The sequence below is a fragment of the Perissodus microlepis genome, chromosome 2 (genome assembly GCF_051167445.1).
Source record: "Perissodus microlepis isolate ML-2025 ecotype Zambia chromosome 2, ASM5116744v1, whole genome shotgun sequence".
Taxonomy (NCBI): domain Eukaryota; kingdom Metazoa; phylum Chordata; class Actinopteri; order Cichliformes; family Cichlidae; genus Perissodus; species Perissodus microlepis.
In genome coordinates this window covers 11,891,683-11,918,735 of record NC_140462.1, presented here as the reverse complement: position 1 = coordinate 11,918,735, position 27,053 = coordinate 11,891,683, and the positions used below count along the sequence as shown (strand labels likewise).

Sequence of the window (27,053 nt, the reverse complement as noted above, 5' to 3'; positions counted from 1 at the left end):
AGCTAACAGATCATCTGCAGAGGAATGGTTTATTTGAAGAGTTTCAGTCAGGTTTCAGAGCTCATCACAGCACAGAAACAGCTTTAGTGAAGGTTACAAATGATCTTCTTATGGCCTCTGACAGTGGACTCATCTCTGTGCTTGTCCTGCTAGACCTCAGTGCAGCGTTCGATACTGTTGACCATAATATCCTATTAGAGCGATTAGAACATGCTGTAGGTATTACAGGTACTGCACTGCAGTGGTTTGGGGTGGCTGTAGCTCAGGTGGCAGAGCAGGTCAGCCACTAATCAGAAGGTCGGTGGTTCGATCCCAGGCTGCCTCCTGGCTGCATGCCAAATATCCTTGGGCAAGATACTAACCCCATGTTTGCCTACTGGTGGTGGTCAGAGGGCCCGGTGGCGCCTGTGTCCGGCAGCCTCGCCTCTGTCAGTGCGCCCCAGGGCAGCTGTGGCTACAATGTAGCTTGCTATCGCCAGTGTGTGAATGTGTGTGTGAATGACTGAATGTAGTGTAAAGCGCTTTGGGGTCCTATGGACTAGAAAAGCGCTATACAAATGCAGGCCATTTACCATTTGTATCATATCTATCTAATAGACTCCAATTTGTGCATGTAAATGGAGAGTCCTCTTCACACACTGAGGTTAATTATGGAGTTCCACAGGGTTCAGTGCTAGGACCAATTCTGTTTACATTATACATGCTTCCCTTAGGCAGCATCATTAGAAGACATAGCATACATTTTCACTGCTATGCCGATGACACCCAGCTCTATCTGTCCATGAAGCCAGATAACACACACCAATTAGTTAAACTGCAGGAATGTCTTAAAGACATAAAGACCTGGATGGCCGCTAACTTTCTGCTTCTTAATTCAGATAAAACTGAGGTTATTGTACTCGGCCCTGAAAATCTTAGAAATATGGTATCTAACCAGATTCATACTCTGGATGGCATTACCTTGGCCTCCAGTAACGCTGTGAGGAACCTTGGAGTCATTTTTGACCAGGACATGTCCTTCAACGCACATATTAAACAAATATGTAAGACTGCTTTCTTCCATTTGCGCAACATCTCTAAAATTAGAAATATCCTGTCTCAGAGTGATGCTGAAAAACTAGTTCATGCATTTATTACTTCCAGGCTGGACTACTGTAATTCATTATTATCAGGATGTCCAAAAAACTCACTGAAAAGCCTTCAGCTAATCCAAAATGCTGCAGCAAGAGTCCTGACAGGGACTAGAAAGAGAGAGCATATTTCTCCTGTTTTGGCTTCCCTTCATTGGCTTCCTGTTAAGTCCAGAATTGAATTCAAAATCCTGCTCCTCACATACAAGGTCTTAAATAATCAGGCCCCATCTTATCTTAATGACCTTGTAGTACCATATCACCCTATTAGAGCACTTCGCTCTCGCTCTGCAGGCCTACTTGTTGTTCCTAGAGTATTTAAAAGTAGAATGGGAGGCAGAGCCTTCAGTTTTCAGGCCCCTCTTCTGTGGAACCAGCTTCCAGTTTGGATTCGGGAGACAGACACTATCTCTACTTTTAAGATTAGGCTTAAAACTTTCCTTTTTGCTAAAGCATATAGTTAGGGCTGGACCAGGTGACCCTGAATCCTCCCTTAGTTATGCTGCAATAGACGTAGGCTGCCGGGGGATTCCCATGATGCATTGAGTTTTTCCTTTCCAGTCACCTTTCTCACTCACTATGTATTAATAGACCTCTCTGCATTGAATCATATCTGTTATTAACCTCTGTCTCTCTTCCACAGCATGTCTTTTATCCTGTCTTCCTTCTCTCACCCCAACCGGTCGCAGCAGATGGCCGCCCCTCCCTGAGCCTGGTTCTGCCGGAGGTTTCTTCCTGTTAAAAGGGAGTTTTTCCTTCCCACTGTCGCCAAAGTGCTTGCTCATAGGGGGTCATATGATTGTTGGGTTTTTCTCTGTATCTATGAAGCGCCTTGAGGCGACTTTTGTTGTGATTTGGCGCTATATAAATAAAATTGAATTGAATTGAATTAATCCAAAGTGTTTTCAAAATGGAAAACAAATCTAAAAATCCAGAAATGTTTTCCTGAATATTAATACCATGCGCAACCAGTTCAGTTTGTTCAGCAACAAGGTCAGAGACAAGATGAACAAGTGGATATAGTGCTCAAAAGATAAAACCAGAGAAAACGCAATAAGCTAAACAGTTTTACTGAAGAGAATTAAAATAATAAAGTATATAATGAATTTGTAATGAACTATCACACCACGCACATTTAGAACACGTGAAAGACACAGTGAAGCGTGCCCAAACTGCTAACGGAACTTATCCAATGTATTTTTGTTTACTCTGGCATGTGATATGTTACTTAAAATAAATATTAAAAAAAAACAAGTGCAAGAAAAATAGATTGATTGTGTTCATAAAAGTACTTTCTGCATCACTGCAAGACTGTCAGGTAGACAGATAAGGAATATTAAAAACGCCTGTTCCTACCTCTGGTGAAGGATTGCAGTCGCCGAATACATCACCAAAGTCTGACAGACTTTTCTTCAGAGTCTGGTCAGCAGGCAGCGTGTTGTCATTGTATGATGCCACAAACTTAAAGTCACTGGTTCTAGAGCCCGTGGTCAGGTATGCGTCATAATTGTAAGCGCTGCGTAAAGTTCCTGTGCCATCAACATCTGCGTAATTAGGAGGGAGATAACCGCTGGGGATGGCAACTGCTCCATCAAACAGCAGTCTGGGCTTTCTCCTACGACAAAACCTCAAACCCAGGATGATGATGATAAAAGTCAGAAAAAACGTGGACACAGACACCAGCGCGATGATCAGATAAGAGGTCAGTTTGGAATTGCTCTCATTATAAGACAGATCCTTCAGTTCTGGCACCTCAGCCAAGTTATCAGAAATTAGTAAATACATGGAACAGGTGGCAGACAGAGAGGGCTGTCCGTTATCTTTCACTGCCACTACAAGGTTCTGTTTCATGCTGTCAGATTCAGAAATGTCCCGCTGTGTCCTGATCTCTCCGCTGTGGACACCAATGGTAAAAAGTCCCGGATCAGTGGATTTGACTATATGATAGGACAGCCAGGCGTTCTGTCCGGAGTCCGCGTCCACTGCGATCACTTTGGACACCAGAGAGCCTCCGTGTGCAGCTTTGGGGACCAGCTCGGTCATGAAGGAGTTTCCCTCCGGAGAAGGGTACAGGATCTGAGGAGAGTTGTCATTCACATCTGAAATGAACACACTCACGGTCACGTTGCTGCTGAGAGGAGGAGAACCGTTGTCTCTGGCCATCACGTGGATTTTAAATCTCCTGAACTGTTCATAATCAAACGACCTCACAGCGTGGATCACACCCGTGTCTCCGTTCACAGACAGATAGGAGGACACCGGGGCACCGTTCACCTCACCAGCTAACAGAGAATAAACCACTGTACCGTTCTGTCTCCAGTCGGGGTCTCGAGCACTAACGGAACATAAAGTGGAGCCCGGTTTGTTATTCTCACTCACATATGCGCTGTACGACTGCTCATCAAACACAGGTGGGTTGTCGTTGATGTCAGCTACAGATAACTGAACACTTTTAGAAGAGGACAGAGGTGGAGAGCCCTCATCAGTGGCAGTGATTGTAATGTTGTAATCAGACACTAGTTCGCGGTCCAGTTGTCCCGTGGTCACCAGAGAATAATAGTTTTTAATAGATGGAACCAACTTAAAGGGGACACCCTGCTGGATCGAGCAGCGGACCTGTCGGTTATTCTCAGAATCTCTGTCCTGCACGTTAATGATGCCCACCTCTGTACCAGGTGGGGCGTTCTCAGGTATGGGGTTAGACAATGATTTCAGATGTATAAATGGTGCATTGTCGTTCACATCAGTAATATCAATAACAACTTTTGCTTCTGAAGAAAGGCCATAACCGTCTTTAACTTCAACAATTACTTCGTATTTCGACCCCTCTTCATAATCGATTTCACCCGTAACAAGAATTTCTCCCGTTTTCGGATCAAGTGAAAAAAGCTTTTGTAATTTATCAGAAAGTCGACTAAATTCATATGTAACCTCTCCATTAACGCCCTCATCTGCATCTGATGCGTTTACTCTGATAATTGGGGTTTTCAGTGGTGAGTTTTCCGGTATACTGGCTCTATATACGGCCTCTGTGAACACTGGGGCGTTATCATTAGCATCAAGAACAATTACATGTATGACCACTGTCCCTGATCTCTGAGGGGAGCCACCATCCATGGCTGTGAGCAGTAATTTCATTTCCTGCTTCTCTTCTCGGTCTAACTCCGTATCTAAAACCAGCTCACCGTATTTACTGCCAGAACTTGTCGTCTGAATGCTGAACACAAAGTGAGCGTTTTGTTGTAAAATGTAGCTTTGAACAGAATTTTGACCTATATCTGCATCTTGTGCTGCATTAATGCGATACCTGGCTCCTTTGGCCGCTGATTCTCCAATTTCCAGCTTTATAATATCTTTCGGAAAGATTGGTACATTGTCGTTTATGTCCTGCACCTGAAGGGACAACCGGTGCAGCTCCAGCGGATTCTCTAACAGCAAGTCGAATTTGAGAACACACGAAGGCCTTTCTCCACAATGCTCCTCTCGGTCTATTCTCTCCGCAACGAAAAACTCTCCGCTTCTCTGGTTTATTCCACAATACTGTCTTTCGCTTCCTTCCAAGTCAACACGAGGTTTTCGAGCAGATAGCCGACCCAGATCCAGCCCGAGATCTTTAGCGATATTTCCAATAACAGATCCGCGTTTCAGCTCCTCCTGTATAGAATAGCTCAGATCTCCGTTTGCGTATTGGATTATATCAAAGAGAAAAACAAAGCAAAGGCTTTGACAAAGACGCTGTCTGCGCGCCATCCTATGACAACAGTACAGAAGTTAAAACACGTTATTTTAAATCTTTTAAAAACAAGTCCCTGGATCAGTATATTTCTATTTTTTTGTCGCTGGTATTGTACACTGCAGAGAATAGAATGGTCGAACCCACTGATGGGTGGTGTGCAAAGTAGGTTGAAATTCTCCTGCTTTGCTGGTCTATAGTGACACCCTGAGCATAAATAGCATATAACAGTTTTGGAGAAATTTTTTTTGCTTGATCCGTGAAGATATCATTTCTCTTTCATACTTTAACAAAAACATTTCAACGCGGGTATTCATACACAACTGTATGAAGGCAGGATTGTGTAATTTTTTTCTTCACTACTCTTTATGTGACTTTTTTTCATTGATGTTTAAAGGCTCCATTAAATTGCATTATCTCTCATCCGAATCAAAACTTTGAAAACACACAAATGCTTCGTATATTTTTCCACGCATCGTTTACATTTTGGCTGCATTTTTAACATTTTGCCGTTGCTTGAAAATCAGTCTTGGTTTTCCTGTTTAACTCTCCCTAAATAGTCTGGATAACTTTTAGAATTTTGTCTTGAGACGCACAAAAAACCCTGCCCTTAACTTATACGAAGACCATTAAAGAAACATTAGTTCACTAAAAATATGCAATGAATAATAACAGAAAATAACAAAGAACCAAACCAGTGCTTTCAGTGTTTCAGTAAAATATGTCAATACAAGCATTACCTCAGTTACCATGAGATTTAAAATAAAGGAGGGATATTACTACTTCTTTCATGAAGAAACAACTTCTATAAATATGTACAATTCGCTACCGAGAGTCATGTATAACGTGAATTGTCACTCTGTGACCACAAACAATTTTATCCGGTTACACTTGTGATTCTACTTTTCCTTATTTTTAATCGTAGTTAAGAATAGATGTGATGTCATAGCAAAATCTTGTTAGGAAAATGGAACGCACGTCTCCATAAAAACAAATGAAACTGTTAAACTGTAACCTAAAAATTAAAAAAATTTAAAAAGTTATACATAAAACATAGCAGCATAGCAGCGCATTCCCCATGAAAATACGTCACAAGAGGAAACAAAAGGCTCAGCACCAAGGATAGCATGGACTAGGCCTGCTCAGCACCAAGGACAGAGACACAGAGCACCAGCTGCATGTCGGCTCCAAAGACACAGACAAGGGCAACTGATAAACTCATTGCAAAGTGGAAAAACAGCAATTCCAACCGCCTCTCTGCCTCTCGAACAGAAGAACAAGAAAAGTATTACAAGTTTGACCCACGCTGGCTAACTTTAATTGAAAAACAGATACTTTTGGCAATTGGCCAATTAAATAAACAAATAAACAATTAAACAAGACAACATAAACTGTGTTTCAAAGCTGTTGAGTCAACATGTACCAACAGTATAAGTTCAACGAACCCTGCCATTCATTAGACAGGTTTGTAGAATTGTTCTGTTGTCAGAAAACACAAATTTTACAATAGTTATTCTTTTATTTATTGTTGTGATGGAACTGTCTAAAATATACTAAATGTCCTGCAGGAGATCTAAGCTGATATCTGATGACAACAGAGGACATGGGCATGTGTCATAATCTGTTTAATACTGAAGGTGATAAGTAAGAACATAAGAGCATTTTTGGGATATTTCCTCTAAGAAACCCTTAACAGCTTAACCGCCCAAGGTAATCTTTTGTCTGGCCTTTGAGCAAAATGATCAAAGAATGCCAAACCAAACTTTTCATTTAATACTATTTAATTTAATACTATCATACACATACTCAGAAACCTGTCAAGTAAAGAGTTCACTTTTTAACTCTTCTATTCAATACGTTATGATGGACAGACCGTAAATCTGAAGAACATAACACCACACCAAGTAAGTGTTAAGAAAATCAAGGTACAAGTACAAGAATAAAAACTAACAAGAAAAAACACGATCATATCAAGAAACAGAGGATTAACATCAAGTGAAAGTATCAATTTTTTACTTATACAGCGGTCTGTTTCTTATTTAAAAGCAAAGTTTAAGAACCACGTCCGAAAAAAAAAACTGCTACGTATGAGTGTTTTATCAAAAAGAAAAAAGAAAATATTAAAGTTCCTTACTTGGCAAAAGTATCACAGTCTCCAAACGCTTCAAAATTAACCAATATTTACAAGCTGTACAGTTATTGAAAATAGGACATGCGATATCTTCCTACCTTAGCAGACATATCGCCATCTCCAAACACATCTGTAAAGTCTGATGGACTTTTCTTCAGAGTCTGGTCAGCAGGCAGCGTGTTGTCATTGTATGATGTCACAAACTTAAAGTCACTGGTTCTAGAGCCCGTGGTCAGGTATGCGTCATAATTGTAAGTGCTGCGTAAAGTTCCTGTGCCATCAACATCTGCGTAATTAGGAGGGAGATAACCGCTGGGGATGGCAACTGCTCCATCAAACAGCAGTCTGGGCTTTCTCCTACGACAAAACCTCAAACCCAGGATGATGATGATAAAAGTCAGAAAAAACGTGGACACAGACACCAGCGCGATGATCAGATAAGAGGTCAGTTTGGAATTGTTCTCATTATAAGACAGATCCTTCAGTTCTGGCACCTCAGCCAAGTTATCAGAAATTAGTAAATACATGGAACAGGTGGCAGACAGAGAGGGCTGTCCGTTATCTTTCACTGCCACTACAACGTTCTGTTTCATGCTGTCAGATTCAGAAATGTCCCGCAGTGTCCTGATCTCTCCGCTGTGGACACCAATAGTAAAAAGTCCCGGATCAGTGGATTTGACTATATGATAGGACAGCCAAGCGTTCTGTCCGGAGTCTGCGTCAACTGCGATCACTTTGGACACCAGAGAGCCTCCGTGTGCAGCTTTGGGGACCAGCTCGGTCATGAAGGAGTTGCCCTCTGGGGAGGGGTACAGGATCTGAGGAGAGTTGTCATTCACATCTGAGATGAACACACTCACGGTCACATTGCTGCTGAGAGGAGGAGAACCGTTGTCTCTGGCCATCACGTGGACTTTAAAACTCCTGAATTGTTCATAATCAAACGACCTCACAGCGTGGATCACACCCGTGTCTCCGTTCACAGACAGATAGGAGGACACCGGGGCACCGTTCACCTCACCAGCTAACAGAGAATAAACCACTGTACCGTTCTGTCTCCAGTCGGGGTCTCGAGCACTAACGGAACATAAAGTGGAGCCAGGTTTGTTATTCTCACTCACATATGCGCTGTACGACTGTTCCTCAAACACAGGTGGGTTGTCGTTGATATCAGCTACAGATAACTGAACACTTTTAGAAGAGGACAGAGGTGGAGAGCCCTCGTCAGTGGCAGTGATTGTAATGTTGTAATCGGACACTAATTCGCGGTCCAGTTGTCCTGTGGTCACCAGAGAATAATAGTTTTTAATAGACGGAACCAACTTAAAGGGGACACCCTGCTGGATGGAGCAGCGGACCTGTCGGTTATTCTCAGAATCTCTGTCCTGCACGTTAATGATGCCCACCTCTGTACCAGGTGGCACGTTCTCGTGTATAGGGTTAGTTAGTGATTTCAAATTGATGGCTGGTGGGTTGTCATTGACATCAGTTATATCTATAACTACTGTACAATAAGAGGTAAGACCCGGTCCGTCCTTTGCTCTTACTCGCAGCTCTATTGAAGTCTCCGTTTCATAATCTAGTGACCCGATAACTTTTACCTCTCCTGTCTTATGATTAAGTGAAAACAAAGATACATGCTCATCAGAGACATGATCGAAGTTATATGTAATATCACCATTTGGGCCAGTGTCTGCATCAGTTGCGCTCACTGTAACCACTACGGTATCTAAAAGAGAGTTTTCAGGCACACTGGCTTCATAAACGGCCTGGCTGAACACTGGGGCGTTATCATTAGCATCCAGCACAGCGATGTGAATAATCGCAGTACCTGATCTCTGAGGAGATCCACCATCTACAGCTGTAAGCACTAATTTCAGCTCTTTCGCTTTTTCTCGGTCTAGTTCTTTTAACAAAACCAATTCGGAATGTTTCCTTCCACTAACATCTGTATTTACATTAATGGTGAAATGCTCATTATTTTGTAAATTGTACCGTTGCACAGCGTTTGTGCCTATGTCGGCATCGCGGGCTTCCGTAAGTAAAAATCTCGCTCCTTTCACTGCCGATTCTCTTATTTCAAATGAAATCAGATCCTCACTAAACTCTGGCGCGTTATCATTTATATCTTGCACATGAATACTGATGCGATGAAGCTCTAAAGGGTTTTCCAGCACAAGCTCCTCTTTTAAAACGCAGCTGGCTTTTTTACCACAAAGACTTTCCCTGTCGATCCTGTCACTGACAGTCAAATCTCCGGTGCTCAGATTAATATCACAATACCTTTTATCGTCCCTGTCTGTGTCAATGCGGACTTTACGCGAGGAAAGAGTCGCAATCCCAAGACCCAGATCTTTGGCGATATTCCCTATCACAAATCCGCCTTTCATCTCCTCTGCGATAGTGTAGCTCACGTCTCCATGGGCGAAATGCAAGGCCACGAAAAGGAAAACCACACAATAGCAATTCATAGCCAATCTTCCGTATACTGCACTTCCCATGATCGATCAAGGTTTAATCCTTTCCTGGAAAATTCCTTGGAAGTGATCAAAAATAGAAATTGTTATATTCTAAATAATCCCAGCGTTTGCCTTTTGTAACGTCCTTAACCTAGACACGCTACACCAAAATAAGGCTTCGCAATGGCAGAAAAGAATGGATGAAGAATAGAGACCTCCTGTCTTTGTTGGTGCACAGTGACACCAAGAGTTTCGTTAAATTATAGCACTGCAAACCCAAACAAGAGGCCAGCTTCGAGTTATAACGCCGTTATTAATCAATATAAATAATGACAATCTAGGGACTTCGGTGTTATTTGGTCATTCATACTGATTTTTTTTTTCTTTTCCACCTGTGGTGCGCTTTTCAATGAAATAATAAACCATATTTAAAACAAATCCATGTGTAATCTTGCAAAAGACAAGTAAAAGCTATAGTTGTTTACAAATTCAAACAGATACTAATCCATCTGCAATGGCTGTTACTAAATCTATAGAAAGCAACTTGTGTGCACATGAGCCAAAATCAAAGACCTTAAGGAATAGTGGCAATGTACTATATTCGTTATCAACCATCTCTTAAGCACACTTCAAGGAAGACCTCTAGTATCCATTTCTACATCAGACATAAAATAAGTTCCTGAGAAATTAATAAAAGGGAACCACAAATATTGCCCTAATGTAAACTGCTTTACTTATTCAATCAATGCCTCACTTTTTTTTAAATTTTTTAATAAACTTTGTGTATAAAAAAATAAGACATTTGATTCAAAAATGCCAAAAACAAATATTATATGCAATACCCTTGGGTAATATACAGCAGAATCAAATTTAGTAGCTCAAGGATATTTCATATAACTTGTTTCACTGAATTTCTTTAACAAACAACCTAAAATATCTCAACAAAGAACAATGACTTTCCACTATTACCATCAGAATAAGGTAATACCTTAGAGAAACAAATATCTCACATAAAGTTCATGATTTGTGCAAGTATTAACTCTTACATCCACTTCTAAATTCAAGCAGGTAGGAATGAACTAAAGCTGTTGTCATGTGTATTCAAAAAATAAAAGACCAACAAGTAAGAGAAATACATCCTTATTTTTTTAGTCCTTTGGGTGAAAACTGAGACTTTACACAAAGTCAGGTAACACCACTGATAATGGCATAATTTTGAAAGTTCCAACTCATTGTACCCTCAGAGGTCAGAACTTTTATGCACCTGCTGTGGCAAAAGTGAATACTGAATGTCTGAGTAATCATCAAAAGCCAAATTTTGCACCTAAAGATTTTAAATTGGCAAGGCATAAAAACTACCCCTAAATATTTGCTATGAGCATTTATGGAGCCAATAGCAATAGTATACTGGGATAGTGTTAAGGCCACTGGCCTGGAAACAAAAGACTTCGAAAGCCATTTTGAACCTACTACAATATTCGATTGTAAGTTCAATTATATGACCACTGCATGGTGAGTTAGGTTATCAGACTAAATCAATGAGGACAATAGCACTATTTTGAAATGGCTGTTGCTGTATGTACATGTCATATATAACCAAGAAATGAAAAATTAGCTCAACACCTAACATACTTTGTGGATCAGGAGCTATTTTTTTCGTCAGGGATGATCAAAGCATGAACAAATAGCTTTTAACTGGGTGGATTTCAAATAAATAAATACAGGGAGAGCCTATTTAAAACAACAGAGACCTTGTATTTATAAAATCTTAACAAAACTTAACCCTTGAAAATAGAGTTAGTATAGTGAAGAATAGGAATAATGCCTCAGTACTAGGAATCTACTTAAGAACATTATGCTATAAAAACACATGTTGCAACATCAAATATTCAGCAATTTAGGAATGATTTCTCTCATATGTATTTGGAAGCTGCACTTGCAAATAGGACTCTAATGTAGATGATTATTAAAAACTTGTCTCATAACCTCTTAACTTTCTGAGCAGGGAGGATAAACAAAACATTAACATCAAATTAATAAACACCATGAAATGATTCCTCTAGAGGATCATCTAAATGGTTGTATAAAGTCAGAGAGTTCAGATAAATAGAGAAGTATAAAGATGTGTCATCAATGACAAAAACATAACAATCTCATGTCTCAGGTGCATATGAAACAATTCTGAATCCATTTTACATTCAGTAGTAACTTCAAAAGACAACTTAACAAGCAGTGTGATGTTCATAGAGAACACTGAAAAGTCAGTTAAGTGTTTAGATAAGTATGCTTAACATTTAATCAATGATGGAATATAATCTCTATAGAAACCATATAGTATACTCTTCAACTAAAATTTAATTGTTCTTATGCATAAAATAATCCAGCCAGAAGCCACACAGCGTAGGAAAATATAACTGCATGTTCCAGAAACGTTTATAGTCCTCTTAACATTTTTCTTTATATTTTAAGAGACACACACAACTCACTTTACGGGTATTAATTTGTCCATTTTGAATTAAAAACCAAATTTCAGGAGCATAATCTGCCTGGTGTCATACTACCCTATTAAACTGGTTATTGAATATGGTATTTGATGGTGGAAAAAGAGCTGATATGAATTAGTAAGGCTGGAAGACATGAACACAAGAGCCTAGTTCAAAAACATGTCCTCCTACCTCCAGAGTCTCCAAAGAATCTCCAAAAGCATCAGCAAAATCTGATGGACTTTTCTTCAGAGTCTGGTCAGCAGGCAGCGTGTTGTCATTGTATGATGTCACAAAATTAAAGTCACTGGTTCTTGAACCTGTGGTTAGATAAGCGTCATAATTGTAAGTGCTGCGTAAAGTTCCTGTGCCATCAACATCTGCGTAATTAGGAGGGAGATAACCGCTGGGGATGGCAACTGCTCCGTCAAACAACAGTCTGGGCTTTCTCCTGCGACAAAACCTCAAACCCAGGATGATGATGATGAAAGTCAGAAAAAACGTGGACACAGACACCAGCGCAATGATCAGATAAGAGGTCAGTTTGGAATTGTTCTCATTATGAGAGATATCCTTCAGTTCTGGCACCTCCGCCAAGTTATCAGAAATTAGTAAATACATGGAACAGGTGGCAGACAGAGAGGGCTGTCCGTTATCTTTCACTGCCACTACAAGGTTCTGTTTCATGCTGTCAGATTCAGAAATGTCCCGCAGTGTCCTGATCTCTCCGCTGTGGACACCAATAGTAAAAAGTCCCGGATCAGTGGATTTGACTATTTGATAGGACAGCCAGGCATTCTGTCCTGAGTCTGCGTCCACCGCGATCACTTTGGACACCAGAGAGCCTCCGTGTGCAGCTTTGGGGACCAGCTCGGTCATGAAGGAGTTGCTCTCCGGGGAGGGGTACAGGATCTGAGGAGAGTTGTCATTCACATCTGAGATGAACACACTCACGGTCACGTTGCTGCTGAGAGGAGGAGAACCGTTGTCTCTGGCCATCACGTGGACTTTAAAACTCCTGAACTGTTCATAATCAAACGACCTCACAGCGTGGATCACACCCGTGTCTCCGTTCACAGACAGATAGGAGGACACCGGGGCACCGTTCACCTCACCAGCTAACAGAGAATAAACCACTGTACCGTTCTGTCTCCAGTCGGGGTCTCGAGCACTAACGGAACATAAAGTGGAGCCAGGTTTGTTATTTTCACTCACATATGCGCTGTACGACTGCTCCTCAAACACAGGTGGGTTGTCGTTGATATCAGCTACAGATAACTGAACACTTTTAGAAGAGGACAGAGGTGGAGAGCCCTCGTCAGTGGCAGTGATTGTAATGTTGTAATCAGACACTAGTTCACGGTCCAGTTGCCCTGTGGTCACCAGAGAATAATAGTTTTTAATAGAAGGAACCAACTTAAAGGGGACACCCTGCTGGATGGAGCAGCGGACCTGTCGGTTATTCTCAGAATCTCTGTCCTGCACGTTAATGATGCCCACCTCTGTACCAGGTGACAAGTGTTCGGGTATGGGGTTCGACAGTGACTTTAGATATATTACAGGTGGGTTGTCATTCACATCAGTAACATCTATTATGACTTTAGCATAGGAAGTTAATCCTAAACCATCTTTCGCAGTTATGCGAAGCTCAAACGATCTCACTGTTTCATAATCAACTGTGGCGGACAATTTTATATCCCCTGTTTTATAATCTATGGCAAATATTGACTTAACGTCTTCTGAAACGTGTCCAAAATCATATGTAACTTCTCCATTTAGTCCCTCATCTGCATCAATTGCTTTTACTGTCAGCACAACAGTACCCATGGGAGAGTTTTCTGACAGACTGGCTTTATAAACGGCCTGGCTAAACACTGGCACGTTATCATTAGCATCCAAAACAGTAATGTGAATGACCACGGTACCTGATCTTTGAGGGGAACCACCATCTAAAGCGGTCAGAAGTAGATTGATTTCTTGTAATGTTTCACGATCGAGCTCTTTGTTAAGGACAAGTTCCACAGAATTGGTTCCAACTCCAAGGAAAAAATTTTCATTCGTCTGTAGGTTGTATGATTGAACTGAATTTTTACCTATGTCGGCATCGTGCGCTTCTTCTATTGGAAAACGAGCACCTTTTGACGCAGATTCTCTAATATCTATATGGATCAAATTCTTATCAAACTGTGGGGAGTTGTCATTTATATCCTGGACATGTAGGCTGATTCGCTGCAGTTCTAATGGATTTTCCAACATGAGTTCTTGTTTTAAAACGCAGGATGCTTTGTCTCCACACAGGCCCTCTCTGTCAATCCTTTCGGCAACAATCAGATCTCCGTTTCGGAGGTTTATTTCACAGAATCGTTTGTCGCTTCCTTCAGTATCAATACGAGCCTTTCGAAGAGATAGTGTATTTGCGTCGATGCCGAGGTCTTTGGCGATATTTCCGATCACAGTCCCGTGTCGCATTTCCTCTGTAAAAGAGTAGCTTATATCCCCGCTGACAAAATACAAACAAAAGAAGAGTAAAGCAACGACAAGGGTGTGTATTCCAAATGTCGCGTTAACCATCATGACATGCAAATATTTCCTCTGTAATGCGCAGGAATACAGCAAACACACAAATATTATTTAAGCCAAAATCAGCACAATCTAAAACCACGTCTGCGTGTCCTTCGATGACCAACTGCAGCACATTAAAACACATTCTGTCTCGACAAATAGGTGTGGATTTTAAGATAGGCAAGGTGGACAGCGACATCGTGAGTCTAATTTAAAAATTGCATTGAGCAGCAGCCCAGTGCAAGGCGCATGGAAGCGTTTATGGACGAAAGTTGAACCTTAATTTAAAAGTAAAAGTGTATATTGAAGCGTGCAGACAGATAAAAAAAATAAATAAAAATTGCATTAATCCGAAAGGTCCCTGTATACTGAGCAATGCTGCCGATGGAAACTCATATCTGCGAAAGTTTAGCTCATTATTGTATACAAAATGTGATACAAAATTAAAGTTTAAATATCTTTGTTCACTGAAAATATGTGGCCACGATTTATATGATAACTTTTGAAAAACAATTAAATGTTTGTAGACGGTGGAAAAGCGTTAAAATGCTTCAAACTACTGAAATAGTTTTATTTTTATTTGTTTTTTAAGTTACTAAAAATGCTTGAGTAATTTTCGAAATATTTAAATTAAACATTAATCTCAATTGACATTTCTGTATCAGAACAGAGACTCGAGAAGGAAAAGCAAGAAGATTTTAATGGCCACAACGTTTTATAATATTCAAGAACTTTACCTCAATGATCAGTTCCAATAAAATTGTGAACATGTAAGTCAATAATTGCAACATTTGAAAAAAGAAAAGAAAAGAAAGAGGAGAAAGTTAAACAAAGACCTGCACTTCCACTATTCGTGAAAGCAACTTCATAAAGGTGTGACCTGAGTCTGGGAACCGACCCTGGGAGGCGGGGCTGGGGCAGGTGCAGGTAATTAGTCGATCTCTTGTGTGAACCTGGAGCTGTGTGACTCCCTGGTCTAAGCCGTGTTGTTTCTCTTTTTTAACTTTTCTATGAAGCCTAGATGTGGGTCCCATAGCCTTGTATATGAGTGGTAGGTCACAGAAAATGTTCCGCTTGAGTTTTGGTAGTTTGGTAGAGGTTTAAAGTTATTTACCGCTTTAGGAGGAAAACATTGTTTTATTCCTATGGAGAAACTTTTAGTGGACTCCGCCTCCGCTTGCCGATACTTATTAGGGTGCGACCCTAACCTGGAGACAGGTAACTGAAACACATACATGAAGAGAAGTGGGGGGATATTCCTTCTGAGGTAGATTTTTCTGTGCAAGTGATGTCCTGTTTTAATTTACAGATAATTTGTTTTAAAACTGGTTTAACTTGACAGCAAAGCGGACTATTTTGACGGTTGTGGTTGTTTGTTTATTTTGTTTATTTGTTTGTCTTTCATTGTATGAGTGACTAGTTTTTAATAGATTCCCCGCAGCGCTTATCCTGTCTTCCACTTACAATCGTACAATTTTATAGTTTTAAATGTATTTAATAAAGTAGAGCTTTTAATTGTTTTGGGTGCTACTGTTACATGTTTAGAAAGATTTTATTTTGTATTAGCATTAAAAACCCTGTAAACTGACTGTATGCCTACGGCTAATCCCTATTGAAATGGGTACCTACCTCGGGTCACAAATGGTTTGCTAAAATATGGGTGACATATTATTTAGCTCATATATATGTAGGTTTAAACACAAGAAAAAAAGTTCAAAAGAAACTTTGAGAATATGTTACACACGAAGACTCGAATCTGAAGAGCATGTGTACATTAGGAAGCAACTGTAGATAACATGTGAGCGACTGCACTTTTAAAATTAGATCATGGGAAGATCTGCGTAATATACAATGACAAAAGAAACAGAAACAGAAAAGCTGAAACAAAGGGGGCGCGTGTCTAAACTATCACTACTTGTTTTTGTACAACTAATACTTACTTTTGTAAGACATACTAATTTTCCCCTGTGTCAAAATGTAAACTTTTCGTTGATGTAGAGGACCGTAAAGACAGCAACCGATTAAAACAAAACCAGGAGAAAATGATTTCAACAACATCAAGAAATTTTCCCTTCAAAACTAGCAGTAAAAATAATGTCAGAGGCAACAGGCAAAGTGTGATAAATACTATAACGGGATTTTAGGAAAAGCGAAAAAAAGATTGACTGGAAGAAAGAGTGAACGTTTTATCTGTTAAAGTAATGTATCGAACATTTGACACCCTTACCTCAGGAGAACCACCACAATCTCCAAATACATCAGCAAAGTCTGACAGACTTTTCTTCAGAGTCTGGTCAGCAGGCAGCGTGTTGTCATTGTATGATGCCACAAACTTAAAGTCACTGGTTCTAGAGCCCGTGGTCAGGTATGCATCATAATTGTAAGCGCTGCGTAAAGTTCCTGTGCCATCAACATCTGCGTAATTAGGAGGGAGATAACCGCTGGGGATGGCAACTGCTCCGTCAAACAACAGTCTGGGCTTTCTCCTGCGACAAAACCTCAAACCCAGGATGATGATGATGAAAGTCAGAAAAAACGTGGACACAGACACCAGCGCGATGATCAGATAAGAGGTCAGTTTGGAATTGCTCTCATTATAAGACAGATCCTTCAGTTCTGGCACCTCAGCCAAGTTATCAGAAATAAGTAAATACATGGAACAGGTGGCAGACAGAGAGGGCTGTCCGTTATCTTTCACTGCCACTACAAGGTTCTGTTTCATGCTGTCAGATTCAGAAATGTCCCGCTGTGTCCTGATCTCTCCGCTGTGGACACCAATAGTAAAAAGTCCTGGATCAGTGGATTTGACTATTTGATAGGACAGCCAGGCGTTCTGTCCGGAGTCTGTGTCCACCGCGATCACTTTGGACACCAGAGAGCCTCCGTGTGCAGCTTTGGGGACCAGCTCGGTCATGAAGGAGTTGCCCTCTGGGGAGGGATACAGGATCTGAGGAGAGTTGTCATTCACATCTGAGATGAACACACTCACGGTCACGTTGCTGCTGAGAGGAGGAGAACCGTTGTCTCTGGCCATCATGTGGACTTTGAAGGTCCTGAACTGTTCATAATCAAACGACCTCACAGCATGGATCACACCCGTGTCTCCGTTCACAGACAGATAGGAGGACACCGGGGCACCGTTCACCTCACCAGCTAACAGAGAATAAACCACTGTACCGTTCTGTCTCCAGTCGGGGTCTCGAGCACTAACGGAACATAAAGTGGAGCCCGGTTTGTTATTCTCACTCACATATGCGTTGTACGACTGTTCCTCAAACACAGGTGGGTTGTCGTTGATGTCAGCTACAGATAACTGAACACTTTTAGAAGAGGACAGAGGTGGAGAGCCCTCGTCAGTGGCAGTGATTGTAATGTTGTAATCAGACACTAGTTCGCGGTCCAGTTGTCCTGTGGTCACCAGAGAATAATAGTTTTTAATAGAAGGAACCAACTTAAAGGGGACACCCTGCTGGATGGAGCAGCGGACCTGTCGGTTATTCTCAGAATCTCTGTCCTGCACGTTAATGATGCCCACCTCTGTACCAGGTGGCACGTTCTCAGGTATGGGGTTAGTTAGTGATTTCAAATTGATGGCTGGTGGGTTGTCATTGACATCAGTTATATCTATAACTACTGTACAATAAGAGGTAAGACCCGGTCCGTCCTTTGCTCTTACTCGCAGCTCTATTGAAGTCTCCGTTTCATAATCAAGTGACCCGATAACTTTTACCTCTCCTGTCTTATGATTCAGTGAAAACAAAGATACATGCTCATCAGAGACATGATCGAAGTTATATGTAATATCACCATTTGGTCCAGTGTCTGCATCGGTTGCGCTCACTGTAACCACTACGGTATCTAAAAGAGAGTTTTCAGGCACACTGGCTTCATAAACGGCCTGGCTGAACACTGGGGCGTTATCATTAGCATCCAGCACAGTGATGTGAATAATCGCAGTACCTGATCTCTGAGGAGATCCACCATCTACAGCTGTAAGCACTAATTTCAGCTCTTTCGCTTTTTCTCGGTCTAGTTCTTTTAACAAAACCAATTCGGAATGTTTCCTTCCACTAACATCTGTATTTACATTAATGGTGAAATGCTCATTATTTTGTAAATTGTAACGTTGCACAGCATTTGTGCCTATGTCGGCATCGCGGGCTTCCGTAAGTAAAAATCTCGCTCCTTTCACTGCCGATTCTGTTATTTCAAATGAAATCAGATCCTCACTAAACTCTGGCGCGTTATCATTTATATCTTGCACATGAATACTGATGCGATGAAGCTCTAAAGGGTTTTCCAGCACAAGCTCCTCTTTTAAAACGCAGCTGGCTTTTTTACTACAAAGACTTTCCCTGTCGATCCTGTCACTGACAGTCAAATCTCCGGTGCTCAGATTAATATCACAATACCTTTTATCGTCCCTGTCTGTGTCAATGCGGGCTTTACGCGAGGAAAGAGTCGCAATCCCAAGACCCAGATCTTTGGCGATATTCCCTATCACAAATCCGCCTTTCATCTCCTCTGCGATAGTGTAGCTCACGTCTCCATGGGCGAAATGCAAGGCCACGAAAAGGAAAACCACACAATAGCAATTCATAGCCAATCTTCCGTATACTGCACTTCCCATGATCGATCAAGATTTAATCCTTTCCTGGAAAATTCCTTGGAAGTGATCAAAAACAGAAATTGTTATATTCTAAATAATCCCAGCGTTTGCCTTTTGTAACGTCCTTAACCTAGACACGCTACAACAAAATAAGGCTTCGCAATGGCAGAAAAGAATGGATGAAGAATAGAGACCTCCTGTCTTTGTTGGTGCACAGTGACACCAAGAGTTTCGTTAAATTATAGCACTGCAAACCCAAACAAGAGGCCAGCTTCGAGTTATACCGCCGTTATTAATCAATATAAATAATGACAATCTAGGGACTTCGGTGTTATTTGGTCATTCATACTGATTTTTTTTCTTTTCCACCTGTGGTGCGCTTTTCAATGAAATAATAAACCATATTTAAAACAAATCCATGTGTAATCCTGCAAAAGACAAGTAAAAGCTATAGTTGCTTACAAATTCAAACAGATACTAATCCATCTGCAATGGCTGTTACTAAATCTATAGAAAGCAACTTGTGTGCACATGAGCCAAAATCAAAGACCTTAAGGAATAGTGGCAATGTACTATATTCGTTATCAACCATCTCTTAAGCACACTTCAAGGAAGACCTCTAGTATCAATTTTTACATCAGACATAAAATAAGTTCCTGAGAAATTAATAAAAGGGAACCACAAATATTGCCCTAATGTAAACTGCTTTACTTATTCAATCAATGCTGCATTTTTCTTTTCTTTTTTCATCATTTTTTGCATATAGAAAAATAAGACATTTGATTCAAAAATGCCAAAAACAAATATTATAAGTGATACCCTTGGATAATATACAGCAGAATCAAATTTAGTAGCTCAAGGATATTCCATATAACTTGTTTCATTGAGTTTCTTTAACAAACAACCTAAAATATCTCGACAAAGAACAATGACTTTCCACTATTACCATCAGAATAAGGTAATACCTTAGAGAAACAAATATCTCACATAAAGTTCATGATTTGTGCGAGTATTAACTCTTACATCCACTTCTAAATTCAAGCAGGTAGGAATGACCCAATGCTGTTGCCATGTGTATTCAAAAAATAAAAGACCAACAAGTAAGAGAAATACATCCTTATTTTTTGTAAATCTTAAATTACCAAGAGAGATTAGATCCTGTATCATGTAATAACTAAAGTATCTTCTTTTCTTAGTAAACAAAGATTGTCTCACTCAATGTCTGGTAATAACCTACTGTAAAAACACCAAGCATTAAATAGTGAAATCTGCAGTTCTGGAATGAGTTAAGACTTTTGTATGTTTGTTTTTTTTTTTGCTGTGCTGTTAATGATGAAAACCTTCCTATGCAAGATTTTGGTGTAACATCATAACTTACCAGTTTATATGAAAAAAAAAAAATGTTTCACAACATCAAAGTATTATTTAACAGCACCAGTGCTATTCAGTGGTCTGAATGTCAGGGTTGGTCACTGAGTAGAAAAGGAAAAGCTGCTATTGAGAATTCCAACAGGGATTAACTTGCAGCATGTGATTTGAAATTATATCATTTAGCAGTTTGCATTGTCTTATAGTTCTCCAACCACCAGACAAGACTGTGCATTCTTAAAGTATTGCATGCTGATACTGGAATTATGCATCTGTTGTTTTTAATTTGTTCTCTTAGTTAGAGGTTACAGAATAGAGAAAAATATAGAGGAATACAATTGTTGCACTTTATTTGTAGCATAAAACTATGAAAAAGTGGCACTGACAGTTCAGCTTCATCTGCATTGCAGTGCTTAGTCCTTTGGGTGAAAACTGAGACTTTACACAAAGTCAGGTAACACCACTGATAATGGCATAATTTTGAAAGTTCCAACTCACTGTACCCTCAGAGGACAGATCTTTTATGCACCTGCTGTGACAAAAGCTAATACTGAATGTCTGAGTAATCATCAAAAGCTAAATTTGGCATGTAAAGATTTTAAATTGGCAAGACATAAAAAACTACCCCTAAACATTTATTGTGAGCATTTATGCAGTTAATAGCAATAATATACTTTTATAGCATGACGGCCAGTGGCCTGGAAACAAAAGACTTCGAAAGCCATTTTGAAGCTACTACAATATTCAATTGTATAGACTAAGTTCAATTATATGACCACTGCATGGTGAGTTAGGTTATAAGACTAAATCAATGAGGACAATAGCACTATTTTGAAATGGCTGTTGCTACATGTCATATATAACCAGGAAATGAAAAACTAGCTCAACACCTAACATACTTTGTGGATCAGGAGCTATTTTTTTCGTCAGGGATGATCAAAGCATAAACAAATAGCTTTTAACTGGGTGGATTTCAAATAAATAAATACAGGGAGAGCCTATTTAAAACAACAGAGACCTTGTATTTGTGAAATCTTAACAAAACTTAACCCTTGAAAATAGAGTTAGTATAGTGAAGAATAGGAATAATGCCTCAGTACTAGGAATCTACTTAAGAACATTATGCTATAAAAACATATATTGCAACATCAAATATTCAGTAATTTAAGAATGATTTCTCTCATATGTATTTGAAAGCTGCTCTTGCAAATAAGACTCTAATGTAGATGCATATTAAAAACTTGTCTCATAACCTCTTAACTTTCTGAGCAGAGAGGATAAACAAAACATCAAATTAATAAGCACCGTGAAATGATACCAGAACACTATTCTAGAGGATCATCTAAAATGTTGTATAAAGTCAGAGAGTTCAGATCAATAGTGAAGCATAAAGATATGCCATCAATGACAAAAAAATAACAGGGCCCTACTTTTAGGGAATCCCGTTATCAACCAAATAATTTACAAACTCTAGTGAACTTTTCCTCAGAGTTTGGTCAGCAGACTGCAGTTGTAACACATGAAAAATCCAAACTCTAAAGTCAACCAAATCTCATGTCTCAGGTGCATATGAAGCAATTCTGAATCCAATTTACATTCAGTAGTAACTTCAACAGACAACTTAACAAGCAGTGTGATGTTCATAGAGAACACTGAAAAGGTAGTTAGGCATTTAGATAAGTGTGCATAACATTTAATCGATGATGCATTATAAACATCTATAGAAACAATATCCTATACTCTTAAACTAAAATTTAATTGTTCTTATGCATAAAACAATCCAACCAGAAGCCACACAGCGTAGGAAAATATAACTGCATATCCCAAAAAAGTTTATAGTCCTCTTACCATTTTTCTTTTGATTTTAAGAGACACACACAACTCACTTTAGGGGTTTTAGATTGTCGATTTTGAATTATAAGCCAAATTTCAGGAGCATAGTCTGCCAGGTTTTCAGTATAAGCCTACCCCATTAAACTGGTTATTGAATATGGTGTTTGATGGTGGAAAAAAATGATATGAATTAGTAAGGCTGGAAGACATGAACACAAGAGCCTAGTTCAAAAACATGTCCTCCTACCTCCAGAGTCTCCAACGAATCTCCAAAAACTTCAGCAAAGTCTGATGGACTTTTCTTCAGAGTCTGGTCAGCAGGCAGCGTGTTGTCATTGTATGATGTCACAAACTTAAAGTCACTGGTTCTAGATCCCGTGGTCAGGTACGCATCATAATTGTAAGCACTGCGTAAAGTTCCTGTGTCATCAACATCTGCGTAATTAGGAGGGAGATAACCGCTGGGGATGGCAACTGCTCCATCAAACAACAGTCTGGGCTTTCTCCTGCGACAAAACCTCAAACCCAGGATGATGATGATAAAAGTCAGGAAAAAGGTGGACACAGACACCAGCGCGATGATCAGATAAGAGGTCAGTTTGGAATTGCTCTCATTATAAGACAGATCCTTCAGTTCTGGCACCTCAGCCAAGTTATCAGAAATAAGTAAATACATGGAACAGGTGGCAGACAGAGAGGGCTGTCCGTTATCTTTCACTGCCACTACAAGGTTCTGTTTCGTGCTGTCAGATTCAGAAATGTCCCGCTGTGTCCTGATCTCTCCGCTGTGGACACCAATAGTAAAAAGTCCCGGATCAGTGGATTTGACTATTTGATAGGACAGCCAGGCGTTCTGTCCGGAGTCCGCGTCAACTGCGATCACTTTGGACACCAGAGACCCTCCGTGTGCAGCTTTGGGGACCAGCTCGGTCATGAAGGAGTTGCCCTCCGGGGAGGGGTACAGGATCTGAGGAGAGTTGTCATTCACGTCTGAGATGAACACACTCACGGTCACGTTGCTGCTGAGAGGAGGAGAACCGTTGTCTCTGGCCATCACGTGGATTTTAAAACTCCTGAACTGTTCATAATCAAACGACCTCACAGCGTGGATCACACCCGTGTCTCCGTTCACAGACAGATAGGAGGACACCGGGGCACCGTTCACCTCACCAGCTAACAGAGAATAAACTACTGTACCGTTCTGTCTCCAGTCGGGGTCTCGAGCACTAACGGAACATAAAGTGGAGCCCGGTTTGTTATTCTCACTCATATATGCGCTGTACGACTGCTCCTCAAACACAGGTGGGTTGTCGTTGATGTCAGCTACAGATAACTGAACACTTTTAGAAGAGGACAGAGGTGGAGAGCCCTCGTCAGTGGCAGTGATTGTAATGTTGTAATCAGACACTAGTTCGCGGTCCAGTTGTCCTGTGGTCACCAGAGAATAATAGTTTTTAATAGATGGAACCAGCTTAAAGGGGACACCCTGCTGGATGGTGCAGCGGATCTGCCCGTTACTCTCAGAGTCTCTGTCCTGCACGTTAACGATTCCTACCTCTGTACCTGGTGGTGAATTTTCTGGTACAGGATTTTTCAGGGACTTAATAGTTGTTATGGGAGCGTTGTCATTGACATCTGTAATTTCAATTATTAAGGTACAGTATGAGACCAACCCGAGACCGTCCTTGGCAGTAATTTGCATTTCGTATGACGACAAGTGCTCGTAATCTATTGGCCCACTTACTCGGATTTCACCGCTCTTCTGATCAATAGAAAACACGTTATAACTTTCATCTGAAATGTGATCAAATTCGTACGTCACTTCTCCGTTGACGCCTTCATCTTCGTCAGTCGCGCTTACTGTGATCACAACTATGTCTAACGGGGAGTTTTCAAGTAGACTGGCTCCATAAACGGCCTGACTAAACACTGGTGCGTTATCATTGGCATCCAGCACGCTAACATGAATAACCGCAGTACCCGATCGCTGAGGCGTGCCCCCATCAGTTGCAATAAGCTCAATCGTTAGCTCTTTCTTTTGTTCTCTATCCAACTCTTTTTGTAGAATTAACTCGCTGTATTTTCCTCCTCCACCCTTTTCAATAACATTCAATCGGAAATATTCATTTGTTTCAATACTATATCCCTGGATTGCGTTTTGTCCGATATCAGCATCATGGGCTTCATCTAAACGATAGCGACTTCCTTTAGCTGCAGATTCACTTATTTCAAATTTGATGGTATCCTTCTTAAACTGCGGTGAATTATCGTTGATGTCTTGAATGTGAAAGCTAATGCGATGCAGCTCTAAAGGCTCCTCCAAAACAAGCTCTTGTTTTAAAATGCAAGTAGATTTTTTGCCACAAAGACCCTCTCTGTCAATCCTCTCGGTAACAATCACATCTCCAGTACTCCTATTAATATCAAAATACCCTTTGCTGTTCCTGTCAACATCAATACGAGCCTTTCGAGTAGCCAGTTTTCCCACCTCAATTCCTATATCTTTTGCGATATTTTCGATAACAGAGCCTCGTTTAACTTCTTCCGGAAAAGAATAAGCAACATCTCCACAAACCGTTTGCAGCGCCAGTAGAAAAACTCCCGAGAAGACGAGCCAGAACCCCGGAGATGCTTTGTTTTCCATTTTCCTTTTAAATCGATAAGGAATCCGCCAAGGGCAAGCCTTTTGGAGTAAAAATGAGCAGTCACCGGAATCCTCTTCGGACTATGTATGCAATTCCAACTAGAAACGTTGCTACCTCGCTGCTTTTGTCTGTGAAAAATCGGTCAAGATCTAGAAACGTTTACACTGTGCAGAATAACAAATATGACCCTACTATGTATGTTGGTAGACAGCGACGCTAGGAGAGAAATATTAGTATTGCAAACGCATTAAATCATGAGAGTCCTCTCAGGATAAAGAAGACATGTATCCCGCCCTACAAACACATTTATTTTATTTTATTTTATTTTATTTTATTTTATTTTATGAGCACATAACCTTCAGGCAGGAGATTTCTGCTGTACATACTAATGCTCGCATGTTTGGAAAGCACGTAGTTAAAACAAAAGAGGAGAAGGTTAATCTAAGTTAGCTTCACCAACATGGACAGATACACATCAACGCCTGCGTGGCAGCAGGACCATGCTTGAAGAAACTGTCATACGAAGTTGAATACTGACAAATTACCGTAATGATAAAAAAAAATAAAAAAAAATAAATAGCGGTCTTATTTGCGACTATGGTGAAATCAGAATAATAAAAACAACACCAGTAGCATTCCAAATGCTCATTGGGAGATAATATGGGCATTGGTGACAGCACTGAAGAATTACACGAGGGAGGGGAATATAACGGTTCAACCAAAATTAAAAACAAACAAAAATTGAACTGTACACTTTACAAGGCCTACATCAATACGCTGACTGCAATTTATTTGGACTAAAGCTGTATATATTCAGCTGTAGATGAAATTGATGTCAATCGAATCTCATACTTCTTAAGTGATTAGAAAGAAATTCAAATACACACTATATTTACTGCTAGATTTAAGTGACAACTCAACAAGAAATGTGGCATTCAAACACAGTACTGAGAAGAAAAAATAGCGCTTGAATGATCAGATATAAGGTGTCTTTAATTATTCTAAACCAAAAAGCCAAAAGAGAAACTATATGGATATGTTATCTCATATCCCCATTTTAAAAAAGCACAAAAGAATAAATGAAAGTTTGAGACTGGCCGTTAAGTTTCAAGGCCAGTTCAAAGTTAAGACATTTTTTAGTTTTTCTTTCTGTATCAGCCCTATTTTTAAAAATAAATAAATAAATAAATAAGCATATTAAGAGTGGAATATTATAGACTTTCACCACTATTGATATCAATTTGCTGAACACTGAGGAACTTGAACAAGTGACTTAATTCGGATTCAAAAGCACAAAGCCTACCTCCAGGGGGTCCAAAGAATCTTCAATAGTTTTAAAAAAGTCTGATGGACTTTTCTTCAGAGTCTGGTCAGCAGGCAGCGTGTTGTCATTGTATGATGTCACATACTTAAAGTCACTGGTTCTTGAACCTGTGGTCAGGTACGCGTCATAATTGTAAGTGCTGCGTAAAGTTCCTGTGCCATCAACATCTGCGTAATTAGGAGGGAGATAACCGCTGGGGATGGCAACTGCTCCATCAAACAACAGTCTGGGCTTTCTCCTGCGACAAAACTTTAAACCCAGGATGATGATGATGAAAGTCAGAAAAAACGTGGACACAGACACCAGCGCGATGATTAGATAAGATGTCAGTTTGGAATTGCTCTCATTATAAGACAAATCCTTCAGTTCTGGTACCTCAGCCAAGTTATCCGAAATGAGTAAATACATGGAACAGGTGGCAGACAGAGAGGGCTGTCCGTTATCTTTCACTGCCACTACAAGGTTCTGTTTCATGCTGTCAGATTCAGAAATGTCCCGCTGTGTCCTGATCTCTCCGCTGTGGACACCAATAGTAAAAAGTCCTGGATCTGTGGATTTGACAATTTGATAGGACAACCAAGCGTTCTGTCCGGAGTCTGCGTCCACCGCGATCACTTTGGACACCAGAGAGCCTCCGTGTGCAGCTTTGGGGACCAGCTCGGTCATGAATGAGTTGCCCTCTGGGGAGGGGTACAGGATCTGAGGAGAGTTGTCATTCACATCTGAGATGAACACACTCACGGTCACGTTGCTGCTGAGGGGAGGAGAACCGTTGT

At 40.4% G+C, this 27,053-nt stretch overlaps 1 protein-coding gene across 18 annotated transcripts in view; it reads right to left on the bottom strand.

Annotated features, from left to right (window-relative positions):
• Positions 1 to 27,053, bottom strand: part of LOC146392385 (protocadherin gamma-C5-like) — a 308,150-nt gene that overhangs the window by 236,671 nt on the left and 44,426 nt on the right. Inside the window, exon 1 of one of the 18 annotated variants that reach the window (XM_084946729.1) lies at positions 16,726 to 19,373. The exons of 11 other annotated variants lie outside the window; for them this stretch is intronic. In XM_084946729.1, the coding sequence (XP_084802855.1) occupies positions 16,726 to 19,128 (2,403 nt within the window). In that variant the 5' untranslated portion in view covers positions 19,129 to 19,373. Of the gene's footprint in view, positions 1 to 2,486; positions 5,600 to 7,092; positions 10,184 to 12,128; positions 14,766 to 16,725; positions 19,374 to 27,053 lie in introns of those variants that run through there. 6 more of the 18 variants (XM_084946831.1, XM_084946981.1, XM_084946723.1 and 3 more) reach the window with 6 other exon arrangements.